The sequence below is a fragment of the Acomys minous genome (genome assembly GCF_964271855.1).
Source record: "Acomys minous genome assembly, chromosome: 6".
In the NCBI taxonomy this organism is placed as follows: domain Eukaryota; kingdom Metazoa; phylum Chordata; class Mammalia; order Rodentia; family Muridae; genus Acomys; species Acomys minous.
This window is the reverse complement of record NC_140487.1, coordinates 31,303,590-31,319,758: the sequence shown is the minus strand read 5'-3', so window position 1 is coordinate 31,319,758 and position 16,169 is coordinate 31,303,590. Positions and strand designations below refer to the sequence as shown.

Sequence of the window (16,169 nt, the reverse complement as noted above, 5' to 3'; positions counted from 1 at the left end):
TTCGGAGACCCACACAGAAACTATTTTAGGATACTCTGGTAGTACTAAGAACAGAATAAAATTAATTGGGTAATTACTTTACATATTAATAGCCACTAACCAGAAAATCTTTTTATAAGAGAATTGCATGGCAGAATAGAGACTTTACACGCGGCTCTACCAACTCACCTGGTATTCTAATTTCTTTTTTCAACCTAAAGGTGTTTTATTTCCCCCTCCGGGATTTTGTAATTGATATGGGGACTTGTTTCAGGGTTTTTGAGAGTTTCCGTTTTGTACCCATGGAAGCATAGCATTCACATTTGTACTATATGCTACGCAGGAGCACAGCACTCTCTCTCACCTGGTAGAGCTCTAGACTCGGGGTGGGAGGAGCTGCCATGCACAAAGAAGGAAGAAAGACAGTGCATCTCATACTTTGTGAGGAAGAACTTATTTAGCAATTATTTGAAGCTCTTGGTGTGCATCCCTTGCTAGAGAGAGCAACCTTTTGCCTTCCTGATCTATACTCATTCTCCAGATACCCTAAGCTTTCTTGTGTGGAAACAAGGCCATCAGTAATGGTGACCTCTTTAAGATGGGGATGTAGCATGGTATAAAACTGGAGCCTAGCAGTTTGTTACTTTTTCTCCTGTGATATTAATTGCCAAGCTCCTATCTTTCTTTTCTTGGGATTTATGGTCTGTGGCTATTCACTAATGTCTTTGATCTTACCTGGTCTTTGACAATTATTTTTTTCTGGGTTCTAAGTCTGTATGTGTTACAAACTGCAAGACTTTTTGGCATCTTTTCCCTCTATAAGCATATCCCTGTTCCATCAGTAGTCTCGTATGTGAATGTGTTCTTGCTACTGGGTGAAGGGTTAATAATCTTTTCATACTATGAGGTATATAAGGAAATGTATAAACAGGATGAGTTTTAGTCTGGAAAACAATTATAGTCTGTAATGAAAACTCAAATTGGATGGAAAACTGAGGACAAGCAGAGTAGCTACTGTCAGGTCTTGTAAAATGTTTAACTTTTCTTCTGTCTTCATTACAGCAATAAGACATCCTTACAAGCTACCAAGTAATTGTATATCTATTCCAATGATGACAGAATTCCTCCTCCACAAAAGGAGAACTAGGAAGAGATTTTTATAAAACTCAATTACATATCTGATGCTTATAAGTTGGAAACTGCTACTTAAAAGAAGTTATGAGTGTCAGCCAGCAATAAAAATACTAGTTATCTATATAGCATGAGATTTGTATAAAGTAATAGATCTAATATTTGCTAAACATTTTATTCATCTTATATAAAAGAAACCTATATTGCATATTTGGTGTTAAAGAAAATACTATAAGTGGATAATTTAAAATATAAAGGGGACATGGCTGGAATATTAAATTATAACACATATATATGTATATAACAATTAAACAGCATAATCAACTAACAATAATTCAGATTATCCCATTAATTTAGAAAAAGTTTTTATGCTTTAAAATGGCATTAAATAACCCATCTCCCTAGATTTTTAATAGTAGATAGTACAACATTGAAAGAAAAACATTAATTTCATTAACAAAAACCAAAAAACCTCAATGTCCTGTTTTCAAAGGCAGTAATTAATAGATAATAATTGAAAACAAATTAATCTTACTATTTAAAAACAATTTTTAATCCAAGAGTAAGCACACTACATGCCAGAAATTGCAACCTTATAGAACATACATATGTCTACATTTCAACTTTAGTCATCACCTGCGTCAAGCGTCTTTTTTTTCCCTCTCCTTCAGAGCAACTCTTAAGTCTGGAGGATCCATTGCTCATGATCACTGCATCACTTATGGAGATGACCTCTCTCTACCTTGAATATTTGTTACATTAATGCTGCATCATTGGTAATCCTTACACATTTGCCTTTGAACAGTGGTGAAGTAGTATTTGATGAACAAATGAATGAATAAATAGCAATGCCATTGTTCCTTAACCAAATGCCAAGAATGCCTTAATGAATTAGCAGGCTGTATTTGACATTTTATACATAATATGTTTTAAAGAAATTATGCATATTTCTCATAAAAGTGGCATCTAACATAGAAACATTTTTACTTTATTTTTCCAAAGAAACCTTTTGAAAACAATTTTTGTAGCTTATTAAAATAAGTTACGACAATTTTTATCTGGTATACCATATGGAAAAAATATAGTCATCTGACTAGATTTTTAATCCCAGTGTCCTCAAAAACTGGTTTGAGTGATGAAAGATATTTAGTGCTAGTATAATGAGTGCTGAAAGGCATAGATGTATGTTTAACAAAAGTTAATTACAGATCATGTATAGCATATGAATATTTGCATTAGGATGATGACAGAAAATAATATGTATAGTAACATTATATAGGAGCAATCACCATAACAAATGCTAGAGCTTGTTGTTTCCTATATTGGTAAACAGACAAAGAACTTAGATTTATTTTTTCTGCATTTTGAGCGAAATAACAGAACCATTAAAAGCTTAGCCTTCCATGATTTTATGATTCTGAAAATAACAGTTTAAACTAGTCTAATTCTGCTTTTACTCGTGTTTTAAACAGTTTCAGAAAACATATAATACAATCCATGAAGCTATGCACCTGTGTAATGCAAAGTAAATTGGTCTTTTTACAAGCAAGTTGAAATATTTCAAAAATATGAAACCTAGTTTTTGGAATTATTTTTAGATACATACTTCCATTTTGAAATGCTAATTTCGCTAAAACAACAACTACTACAACAATAACAAAAAACAAAACAACAAGGTACCCACTACAGGAAAGGTTGACTGCTATACACCCGTGGAGGCAGGGAAACTTGTTAATGTCAACAGGGCAACATTTGAGAATGTCCATCCCCTTTTGATACTTGATTATTGAGGAGGCATTTCAGGTAAACACTTTACCTTCATGGGGGTAAAATTATCTTTTACCTCTTTATTGTCTTTGGCTGTTTTATGGTTCAGTGTCGTTGTGTTTTATTACTTCTTGGTGACTAATCCTAATTAAATGTGATACTGTCTCTTTGAAAGCACATCTGTCTTCAATTAGTTATCTCTGTTGGGTTGCCTCATCCTCTCCAGAAGACTTGACTATGCAAAGCTATCAGCCTAGCTGCCACATGATGGCAGCACTGTGCCCAGAAACCTTAGCAAATTGCAAAACAGACTGAGCAGGGGGATCCTGGCTGTTAGGAACTGGTTAAGAATGCTAAGAGTTTAGCATTTTCTTTGATGGTTGTTTCGAGTTCTACGATTGTATCTTCAGGACTATACGTGCAGTAAACATCGAACCCCGACCCAGATCTAGCCAAGGGACAGGTTATTCTTCACAGTTGAGTAGAGAGTGGGGTCTGACTTTCGTGCGAACTCTGGTGCCCCATATTTGACCACGTCCCCTCGATGGGTAGGCCTGGTTGCACTCAGAGGAAGGATAGCAGGTTACCAAGAAGGGACTTGATACCCTATGAGCATATACAGGGGGAGGTAATCCCCCTCAATCACAGTCATAGGAGAGGAGAGTAAGGGGGAAATGGGAGGGAGGGAGGAATGGGAGGATACAAGGGATGGGATAACTATTGAGATGTAATATTAATGAACTAAAATAAAAAAAACTGAAAAAGATAATTTGCAAAGTCTTTACAAAAAGAATTAATTATTTTTTAATTAAAAAATGCTAAGGGTTACTTACCTACTCTAAACCATCATTTGCCTTTAATTGCAAAGATTAACAAATCATTATATCTCAAGGTAATGGGAGCATTCAAAGCTGCTAATTCTCTTTTATATTACATTTACTTTTCACAAACAAACAAACAAACAAACACTTTGAGGGCTTTGTTTTCTTTAGAATTTAGTGTTTAGAAGAGACTTAGCCTTTAGCCTAGGACTTCGTGGTTCTGGTCTTACAGCTGCTGAAGCAGAGACATAGTTACAAATATTTTGCAATAATTTATGTTGGTAGCTTGTAGCGACTTCCTGAATTACTTCCTTATCCAATACTACATCTTATTTTTATAGACGTGGTCTGTACTATTTTGAAAATGTTTGAAATTACAAGAAATGAATCAATTAATATTGACCTCATCTTTTTCTGAAATCATGTGTTCTAAGGATTTTTTAAAACCTTGTTTTAACTTTAGGGACCTTTTCTACCCTCCTTCCCTCCCTTTTTCCCTTCTTCCCTCCCTCCCTTCTTTCTCTGTTACTGCTGCTGTTAGTTTTGTACTTACTTCTGAAGTTTATCTCATGTTCTAAAATGCTCATTGAATGTAGAATTGAAAAATGTCAGTTTTTAAGTTCAAATACGACTAGCATTATTGAGTATGTTTTACTTTGAATCTTGTCTGGTCTCATTTTTGGGTGTTTCCCATTACAGTTCAGGGATTGATTTATTGATTTAAGGAGAGATGTTGAATTTTATATTTCAAAAGCTAAATCTTTCCCAAATCGACTTCAGTGTATTTGTTATCAATTTTTAAAACATATTTCTAGCTTATAAACTAGAAAATGGCATAGAAAGCTTCCACACTGTTATTTGCAGGAGTGTGCACATATCCCATATTATAAGTTCCCACAATGAAAAGTATTGAAAATAAGCATCTCTGTCACCTAACTCAATCACTTGCAAATCTTGGAGTTGAGCGATTGAAGTGAAGATGTCACTGAAACATCTTTTTAAAAAGTTGTTAGTTGACTATCTAACAGTCATTATAAATATTTCCTATACAAATGACTAAACTGTATTTATATCATTATGTGAACCATGATTCTGAAGTTCTGCTACCTTTCTTCCTAATAAACAAAGACACTTAAATTATTCCACATTCGCAGAGTTTCTTCCATAGATGGAAATGGAGGTAAATGTATCCTTTGGTATTGTCTAGGAAAAGTTGGTAGCACACTGAATCGACATATGTCCCTCCTTTCCATATATATTGTATTCATGAATGAAAATTTTAAGACACTTTAATGATCAATTTGCTCTGTTTTATCTAATACTACCAGAAGCTGGCAGTTGTTTTCTATACTCACTAATCATTAATTCCAGCATTATAGAAACAGATTAATGTCCCTTTCTGTTACAGAAGTAAAGCTGTGCTTTAACATATCAAATGAGAGTGAAGTTAAGCTAGTAAGATGACAGGTGCTTCTTTATATAAATTTTCCATAATGGTTTATATAATACAGTACTTGCTTTTTATCTTATGATTTTCTTTTTAAAACATCTTTCTTTTCTGTAAACATTTAATTTAGAACTGATTTTGGAAGAAAAAAACCTAACCACAATTTAAATTAGTGAATGGTAGAATGAGGTTTTAGTAGGATACATTAAATAAAATTAAGAAAGTCAATGCATTTTATCTTGAATAAATCTAATTATAATTTTAGCTACATTCAGGTGAATAGAATGAATCAAGACTATTTCAAGTGCAGTTTTGGTTTTTCACTAATATTCTAATTCAACAAAGATCTCTATCAGTAAAACACTGGTGCTAAAATGAACATGTTTAAATGAGAGAACATTAGAGAATTTCACTCTCATGGCTAACTCTTAATTTTTTTCAATATTAATTTGATATGCGTTCGAAGGAGAAATATTATCTCTCGTGTTTTGCTGACAATGGTCTTAAATTACATCGTCAGACATGTATTTCTCACAACTGATAATCAGAGACAAAAATTATTCATAAAAAAGAAACTACTTGGTAGTATGCCAACTGATTTAAAATGCTACAAGAAGTAGTGATAATAAATATTTTGATAACCAAGATGCTATCGTTAGGTGAAATTCGAATGGTTGCTTCATAAAATTCTATTTTATAACTCATTCATTCATTTATTTATTTCTGAGATAGCATCTTATACAGCTTGCACTGAGCTGAGAAGGTACCAATGCTAAGAGCCTTGAAATTCTGATTATCATTTTGTTCACCAGACAGCTTTTGTTTTTATGTTATTATAGAAATTGAATCCAAACTTTCATATGTGCTAGGGAAGCATTTTAGCCACCACCATTCTGCAATCTATAAAACTCAACTCAAAGGAAGTAACGGAGTACATATCCAGTAGAAGTTATAAATTAATAATAGCAAATAAGCATATGTGGGTAATACTACATCAAACATTGAATAATATTTTTCATATTATTTAAATTTATTCAGTGGTTGTAAAGAGTAAGCTTAATAAATGTTTGATAACTGCCTGTGTAGAACCGGGAGATCTAGCTTCTTTTCTAAATTTCTAAAGAGATCATCGTCAGTCACTGCTTTTATGCAGTTGGTTTTAATGGATTACAGAGAGTACGACACAGCTAATGGGTTTCTTAGTCTTCTTCAATGAAAATTTTAGTTATAGTAGATGGTGATTAATACAAAGACCCACAACAACCCAAGGCACAGAGAGAAGGAGCCTGAAGAATGGTTAGCCTTTGATGGAGTGAATATTCCCTAGTCCTGTTTCCCAAGGCTCAGGAATCATTGCTGAAGAGAGGGCATGAAGAGTGTACCAGCCAGTCGGTAGCTGACTACAAGGAAAGAGTGTCTTCTGGACAAGGAAAAGCAGCTACACAGACGGATTCACATTGGTTGTGACAGCATGCATAAAGCCTGTGTAGTGCAAGCCAGACCAAACCCCAGCCCAGAGAGTGGCCATGGCCATGAAGTCTCACACATATTCACAGAGCTGTCAGCAATTGTTATCTACCAAGAAGAGGAGTGTCAGTTTTCTCTGAGAGTTGTAGCCCTCCTGAGTCAGCCATGCTCCAAAAGAAGGGTGCATATCCAAGAATATTTGTGCAGCACAAATTGGCCTTGATGAGGTTAAAAACAGGAGACAAAATTGGGTGAATTGGGAGGGGAATCCGAGAAAAAATGTGGGAGGAGTGTGCTCAATCAAAACACAGCATACAAAAATTTCAAAAATAATAAAAATTTAAATATGATTTTTCAGATATGTCTAAAGATGATGAAGTTTGGTTGCATATAAACTTGTCATTGACTACACATCAATCTCCATTTTGCATGAGTTTAGATAAAATAAAGTTTCTCCTATTTTACAATTTTTCCCAGAATGATATATTGTGTGTTTGCATGTGTGTGTGTGTGTGTGTGTGTGTGTGCATGTGTGGGTGTTTAAATAAATATTACTAACAAGTATGGAAGCATCTCAAGACAGAGATTTCTATCTTGTTTGCTGTAGTAATACCACAAATTGAAGAGGTTCTGAAATGTAATATGCTTAAACAAATACATGTATGAACATGAAAAGTAATGGATTTGGTAAAATTCTATTTTTTGGTTATTGGATCGTAAGAAACATTCAATGTTTCCTTTCACTTCCTCTTATTTATTTATTCATTTTTGAGAGAGTGTCTCACGTTGTAGGCTAGAGTTGCCCAGAACTTACTTTATAGCCTACGCTGGCCATAAACCCATGCTTTTCCATTTCTCTTCAGATTTGATACAAGATGATAATGTTTCCCATATTTTATGTTAAAGAATTAATTTTTTAAGAAAATGAAGAAAAAATATGATACACATGTTTTTCAAGATATGAACAGTATGAACAGAAATACAATATATTTTTCTGTTATACTGTATTCTCAGTCTGCCCTGGACTTGGCACAGCATAAGAGCCAACAGGCCACTGACCAATCAGAGTTCAGGAATAATGAACAATATATTAATATATGATCATAGTTTAATCCAATTGATGGCCAGAGAAGCATAATATTTTTAAAATAAAATTTGAAAAAGTGATTTTGAAAACCTTTAAAATTATAAATTAGTATTAGATGAGATGAGAAAGAAATGGCATGAAATGTATTAAAGGTAAATAAGACCCAGAAAGTTGAGAGTCAGATGAGGTAAGTAGGCCTTGAAGAGGAAGTTCTCGCTATCGTCTTGTCTTCGCGTCATATAAAAATAGGATTGTGTGTAAAATTTTGTGTGGCAGATCTAATACACTTTGGTTTCATGATAGCTTCCTTGATGGGGGAGGGGCTCCTGCGGTCCCACCCCTTGGTGAAAAGCCAGTTGTTGGTTATTGGAGTGGGGAGAGTTATATTCTCTCAAGGATGTGGTTGCTGGAGACAGCTCATGCTCTAGCAGCCGGCCCTGTAGCCATGTGCATACAGGCAGCACCAATTGTAGTAAGTCGGTTCAAAGCCTGAACAAAGCACAAGATGCTTAGAGCGACAGGTAAGGCATTCTAGAGAAAGGAATGTGGGGGTAATAGTGATAAAGACACAATATATACATGTATAAAATCCTGAAAAATAGTTAATCCCAAGGGAAATTATATGCAGGTTAAATATTCTGATATTTATGAAAGCCAAAATTATGAAAATGTGAAAAGATTGACATTATTATAAATCAAAGATATGACATTCTTAAACTGTATGAGGCCACTGTAAGCTTCACTGTACATGAGAAAATATGAGAATCAAAATTGACTACTATTTTAACATGACAGTTTGATTTCCTGTACAGAGTGCCAAAAAGAGTTTCTGGACTTTCTTGGTGAGTAGTCGCATTAGCGTGATAAGCCTACAGTGATGAAATGAGAATTAATTGTGAACAAAAATTGGTGCCATTTAGCAAAAGCTTTCTTGACAGTCACCAATCATCTGGTACTGTCACATATATTGACCATTTAAGAATACTTTTCATTCACATTTTTTTCTTCAGAACTTGCTTCACTCAGAATGCTATGACTCTAGCAACTAAGTGTGGTCAGAACTAGAAAGTGTATTTAACACAAAATGATTTTTCTTCTTGCTTTGAACAAAAGAAAAAGAGAAACAACTATTTTTATGCTACAGACACAGTAAATAAGGATAACTAGCAAGTAAAAAAGCGATATAAATTATTCCCAAAGGTTTGTTTCTATATGAAGCCTTTAAATATATTCTTATAAATTAATAGTTGGGTAGATTTAAAATATTAACCCTATAGTAATTTACTTAAGTAACTAATACAATTAGCAAGAAGAACACATTAAAACAACTAAACTTAGGATGTATAATAGATTTACTTATGCTGAGAGAAATGTGAGTCACTGCACTCTGCATTTTCAGTTTATCAAGCGACAATAGAGACCCACAGAACTAGAAAGCATGTAGTTCTAAACTGAGTTGTTCAATTAGGAAAATCAGATTTTGCTGCCACGTTCTTTATAAGAACAAATAAAACAACCTTTCATTTTATTGTCTTGTATTTTTCGCTTAACTTTTTTCTACCTTCCACTACTTGTAATATTTAATTATTTTTTGTCAAAATACTACCAATTTATGAATTGTATTTTCAATATACTTAATCACATTGAAGAATGTAGATATGAATTCTCATTAGTGTGAAGCTACATAATCATATCTATGCCATTTATTTTGATACATTCAAATAAATTCAAGATCCCATTGAAATTCTGCATTCATGATGTTACCTTCTGAAACAAACTTTTTGTAGTTTCTTGGCATTCACATGCATGTAAAAACATATGTTGCAATAAAGTAAAAATACTATTTTGATGGTTTGATCCAATATACATGAAGATTCTCCTCATCATATTTTATACCTTCACCTCCTTTGACCTAGTCTAATAGAAAAGGGTATAATATGGTTTTAGAATGTGTATATAATTATCAAGTAATTGCTGTGTTGTTTGATATTGAATTTAGGCAATATTGTTAAGTTGTCCAACAGTGTCTTGTCAATTACTTTCTTCTCCCCTGGTGACTCCATGGTTCCTCCTCCTAAATGCGAAAGCTCTTGGCCCCATAAGTGACATCTTAGCTTATCTACTGTCCATACTCTGTCTGGGCTATGATCTCTGTGTCCCATGATTCTTTCTTTTATTTACCTGCCTGCTTTATTTTCTCAGCTCTAGCTTATTGGTGTTAAGTTGAATAATGTTTTTAAAGTAATATGCTGGAGTCCAAGGTAAAGTAATTTATATTTAAAAACTTGGTTTCGTGGTTATTGTTTGCCATAGACCAGTGGTTCTCAACCTTTGGGTCATGACCCTTTTTACAGGAGCCTCTTAAGACCACTTGAAAACACAGGTATTTACATTAAAATTTGTAACAATAGCAAACTTATAGTGATGAAACATCAGTGAAAGCAATTACATGGTGGTGGTGGAGGGATTACCACAACATGAGAAACTGTATCAAAGGGTCATAGCATCAGGAAGGATAAGAACCACTGCAGAAATTAGTAATATTTAATGATTCCTTCTTTCTTAAACTAGGTCTTCTTAGATCATGGATCAATATTCTCATCTTTATTATTTAGTCTCAGAGGTAGTCAAGATGCTAAGGTATAGCACCATTGAAAACAAGTTTTGGTAGTTTTATATTTAAGGCCAGTGGCTATTGCTAGTCCTATTCATTTAAGAATAAAAATTCCCAGAGTTGACCAATGCAAATTTTGTGAATAATTTGTTGGAGACCCATAGCTATGACTAGAAAAAAAAAAAAACAAAAGCACCTATTGATGGGAAATCATGTCTTCACCTTCACAGAGGAAAGTACATCAATAAGAGCATTATCTGATCAGAACTACATAGTCACTGCCTGTGACTCTGCATGCACAGCAGAGATTTCTGGCAATAAACTTAAATACTTACAAAATATTGAAAATATATGCATAATCATTCTAAAATGTGGAAGCTTTCAAAAGGCATTTTGATTTTGACAGACAAAGAAATCCCCCATCCCACAGAACAGGCAGAGAATGGTGAAAGCTGAAAATTTCGAACAACTTGAATATTGACCTTCACATGCTTTTGGGGGCAGGGATATTTACTCTGTTTATGTGATTGTAAAGTCAATTTTCTTATAATTTCAGAATGCCAAGGGTTTTATTTTATAAATTTGGCTTTTTATTTTTGTACAAATACATTGAATTGAAGAACGTAAAATTTGTGTTTATTAACCATTTACATACAAAATAAAGACAACCCCACCCACAAATGACTATTTCATTTGTCTTGCTTTCTGCTTCACTTTGCCTAAGGCCCTGTCTTTTTCAGAAATAGAATACACTAAATCTCTTGGGACAAAACTTTCTATGTTGAGTCAGAAAAAAATGAGACATGGGTTAGCAACTAACGTTTGTAAGCAACAATTCTCTTCTCTCCCAGACTCCAACCTCACCCAACCAGCCACCCACTGCCACCTCTCCGAGAAAGCAACTCGATGGCTTGGTAGGGCACAGGACAAGGATCGCTCTCTATCAGGTGCAGCAAAGAGCTTCATTGACAGTGGTATCTCCAGCAGCCATCCATGGAAAGTAGCTTCAGGCTTCAGGCTTACAACTGGGCCAACCAACAGGCAATGTAACTTTCTCTTTTATCTCTTATGTATCTCTTTATCTTTATGTTCTCTCACCTCATCTCTTCATCTAGTCCAAATCACCTTACATACTACTCTGTAGGAGGGATATGTCTACTTACTCCACACTACCTACTTCTGAAACTAAGATGCATAATTCAAATCTTAGTGTCAAAGGAAAATAGTGTCCGGCTGCAAATTGCCCTTAAAATCAATAATAGTTTGTAAAGTAAATGAACTGTCAAGATTTTAAGAAGACTGGCATTTGCTTGGGTATGATCTTTAAAACTATATATTCATGTAGCATTCTACTCCAGTCTCAGGCCTACCTGGATTATATAGTCTCTCTGCCCCCGCCCCCAATCTTATCTAATTGGTGCCCATATTTGAACATGTCCCTTGGATGAAGATGCCTGGTGGCACTCAGAGGAAAGATAATAGGTCACCAAGGAGAGACTTGATACCGTATGAGCATATTCAGGAGGTCCCCCTCAGACACAGACTTAGGGGAGGGGAAGGGAGTAGGGGGGAAGTGGGAGGAAGAGAGGAATGGGAGGATACATGGGATGGGCTAACAACTGAGATGTAATATGAATAAATTAATAAAAAAGGAAAAAAAACTATATTAAAAAAAAAGAAAAGGAAAAGTAACCCAAATTCCTTCTTAACCTTTCTTTCTTGGTTGCTATGAATGCAGAGCCTGGGTTCAAACAAGGAATCTAGAAAAAAAAAAAAAGAAACAAAACACCTCCCAAGGTTTCTTATTACAAATCAAAATCCAGTTATACCTCATTGGCATCAGGATGATTTGGTGCAATTGGTCTAACTTTTCCCTCAGGTTTCTGGATGGCAACTAAACTTCAGAGGGAAAGAAAACGATCCTTTGCTTATTCCATAATCCTTGCTTGATTAGTTCAAGCATAAATCTGCTGAGAAGCTTATACAATATCTGAAAAGCTCTTTATGGACAATTTTGTCAGCTTTGATTGAAATATCTCTAGATATGTACACAGCTTCCTCTGAAGCCCTGGCCCCTGCCCCCTGCCTCCTACTTTGTGCACCTGCCCCCTGTCTCCTGCCTCCTGCCTCCTGCTCCCTGCCCCTTGCCTCCTGCCTCCTGTTTCCTGCCCCCTGCTCCTTGCCTCCTGCCCCCTGTCTCCTGCCCCCTGCCTCCTGCCTCCTGCCCCCTATCTCCTGCCCTCTGCCTCCTGCCTCTCTGTGGTTTGTGCACTGGGAAGGTTTCTTCCATTGTTGCAGAAGAGTGGTGTCATGTAGGTTGAGAATGTAAAAGTTGTTCTTGGCTGCCAGTTCTAGCCACTTCAGAAGATGTTTAGTGATTAAAAATAAGCAAATCAAAATTGTTTTAACCTAAAGTAAGAGAGGTTTATTTCAAAGGAACGATTGTGTTTAGAATTCAAGACTTCAGAGCTGTAGACAGGATTATAGGGACAGCTTGGACGTGAGGCTGTGGGCTCAGCACCCCACCCTCTGACCACCTGATTATTCACCCGTAGGACAGGATGGAACACCTGAATGACTTCATCATCCACTTATTGTGATAAAATGAGAAATGGATGACACTACCTTTTGTACAATGCTAGGAACTATTTAAATAGACTGCAAATTTCAGAGTGCAAATGGAATTACATGAACTACATTGTGAGGACTGAAAGGATAGAATTTTAGTCCCATAAAATATTATCACTACTTCTGTGGAAAGTGAGGAGTAAACAGGGATTTAATAATTTGTTGTCTATTCATAATACTGGCCATCTTACTCTCCAGATCAATTGAATTTTACATAAATTTAGTTGTATAGTATGTTTATGATAAAGACTGGAAAAGAATTATTGTTAATTTGTATTATTATAACTTATAAAAATGGGGCAAGACTATATTGATATTTTAGAAATGGAATTATACCATTAAAAAGGGCAAAATAAATATAAAAATAATTTTCCTTCTGATTGGAAATCAATAAAAATGACTTCTTATTCAGTTTTGGCACTTTAAATGTAAAGTATATATTTGAGCATTACTCAGAGAAAAAGGACTAAAATTATTTTCAAACAAACTTTAAGAACAAAGCTATGATTAAAATCTTACCAATAAGTATATAGTAACAATGAAACCACAGTATTAAAAATAAGGCTTGAAATGAGGCAGAAATATGATTATTGTGACACCTAAAGTCAATGCAGGATCTTACACAAGACAATGGGTAACATGAGGCCAACTGGCCTTATTTGATAGAATAAAAGGTAGGTAGTGAATTTTTTTCTCTTTTTCCTCATCTCCTTTTGGGGAATGGTTTCTTACTATGTAGCCCTGGGTGTCCTGGAACTCAAAATAGAATATCTATCTCCAAGTACTGGCATTAAAAGCATGTGGTACTATGCCTGGGCAGCAAGTAGTGTTTTAACTATGTTCAGAGTATTCTAGGAAAACAACAAAGGAAAGGAACCTTGCACTCTGGTGTCTATCTTTAAACTGGACTGGGAAACACACACTCAGTGTTGTGTTTAAGCTAATTGCTTCCTTAGCCAAATGGAAATCTAAAGAAACCCTCAATGGCGCTTCACTCTGTCACCTCAAACAACCATTGGTCTTACATATCTGCTATGAGTGAGTGGGACACATTAGATGTATTACATTTTCTGAGAATAAATAGAAATACTGTAGGCAGATGAAAGGCATCATTTTAATTTATAGCAGATATGTAAAATTGACTATTTCAGAAGTGGAAATTATATAATAAAAATGTCAACTTTTGACAAATTATATTTAACATGTGATTTTGAACTAAATTAGAAGAAAATTAAAGCAACTCTAGTTTGATTCCTGTCGTGGGCAGTGACTACATTGCATGAAAACTCTGGATGTGCTGTTAAGTTAGCCACAGTTGTCAGCTTTCTCCTTTCTTATGCTAGCTGTGAGATCCAAAGCAGGTCCTCATGATATTTACCTTCCTCTCTGCAACAATCTCAGAAGATCATCAACTAGACCAGACAAGGGGACTGGAGAGAGAGTTTAGGAACAGTGAAAGCCCTTCCTACTAGCCCAACCCCATCACACATTTATGTTTCCAGGCAATCTCTGCTTTTATTTGGTAATGCTTTCCCTTCCGGCTTACAGTGTTTCCAGTGTGGGACTCTGTTTTTCTCCCAAGTGTTTCTGTTGTGGCAGCTCTAACTAGCATGTATTGATGACCATATTCTACTGAAAGGAATTAAATGAGAAAAACAAAAACAAAACCAACACACTCATGTTATGCTGCATCATATAACAATGGCTCAGAACCCGGTAGTTTATGAATGAAATAAAGATACTTTATTTATTACACAGGCACTTGGATATTCACATGCCCAACACAGCTGATACACTTAACAGCTAAGGAAACACGCACAGAAGATGTTTACTTGTAGGCTCAGGAGAGAACTTCCTCTGTGCCAAGGTGAATGAGTGCATTAACAATTTTTCCTTTGCTTTCCTCTAAGTATTTCCAAAAGTTACACATCAAATAATATGCAACAACAAAAAAAAAACCTGATCCACATTTCAACTGGTATGCTAACTTGAATTGTGAGCAATGTAAACTTTTATCACAATGCAACATATTTTATAGTCATGCTTGAACAGATTAGGTTAGTAGCATGCATTCCATTCTGCAATATGAATACTGTTAAACTATTTTCCAACAAAAGTCAAAAGACGCCCAGTGCATAGAAAAATACAAATCACTGTAGTCAATATATTGTGAGACTGATCTTGGGGCTTACATGATGATGATGAAATCCTAAAATGCCATGCCCACAAAAGCACATTAAGAAGGGGATAAACATATTTCATTAGACAATCTCTAAAAACATTAAGGGTGAGAGCTTTAAATTTGGGGGGATGTTCTTCCTGTGTGCTTTGATCAGGGCCTTTTCTGCTCACCTCCTTCTGGCTTGACTGGTCCATCGGACATCACCTTCCTGAGGGCTAGCTGGCTTTGGTCTTGGTTGCCATTGGCTGGTGGAGGCAGATTATCAGACTGAGTTCTTTGAATGGGAAGGACGCCTGCTATGCTGTGTCTGTGCTGCTTCCTGGCATGGTTACACTGACCGCTTTTATGTGCTGCTGTGGCAGTGTGGGTGGAATGGAAACGCAGAGTGTACCCTCAGATGGAACCAGCTTCAATGTTACTCATGCAAGCAGAAGTGTGCTCTTGATCTCTTTAGACTGTGTTGTCCAATGCCAAAATGATACCACATGCACAGCGCTGAAGGGGATTAAAACTGGCTGTTTCCTTGGAAGTGGCAACCAGAGAGATGAGGAAAACAACAAACTACCTCCATGGCCTAGCCGATGCTTCCTGGTGGTGACAGTGTGCCTACAGCCACGGGGATATCGGCACGCAGGGTTTTATAGAATCACGTCAGCAAATTTCACAAATGAAAACTTGTTAAGATGAGTGAATGGCTAGACTTTAATCGACTAACAACTACTAGACATGGCACTCCTTGACTTTGAAAACATTCCACTGATTAGAAAAAAAAAATAATTTGTGATTTCTGTTATTCTGTACAAACTGTGATCAGATTATGCCCCTTAAGGAGATTACACTGGCTCATCACATAAGCGTATATGCATAGGAAAAATATACATTTTTGAGAATATGAATTTCTGCACAGGTTCTTCAGGAGACATGTGTGGGAAAAGCTCCTTTTCCCATGTGCATCCTGCTTTAAAATCTTGCTTCAGGTGGCTTTTTACCTTAAGCTTTAGACTTTGACGGCTGATCTCACTAAGCATCTCCTTAATTTTGAGGTC

General features: G+C 35.6%; 1 protein-coding gene across 9 annotated transcripts in view; it reads right to left on the bottom strand.

The window, feature by feature from the left end:
• Positions 1–16,169, bottom strand: part of PCLO (piccolo presynaptic cytomatrix protein) — a 322,564-nt gene that overhangs the window by 43,278 nt on the left and 263,117 nt on the right. For 6 of the 9 annotated variants that reach the window (XM_084786068.1, XM_084786069.1, XM_084786073.1 and 3 more), the window contains exon 21: positions 15,294–15,368. The exons of the other annotated variants lie outside the window; for them this stretch is intronic. In XM_084786068.1, the coding sequence (XP_084642194.1) occupies positions 15,294–15,368 (75 nt within the window). The remainder of the gene's footprint in view (positions 1–15,293; positions 15,369–16,169) is intronic. 9 annotated transcript variants of the gene reach the window in all.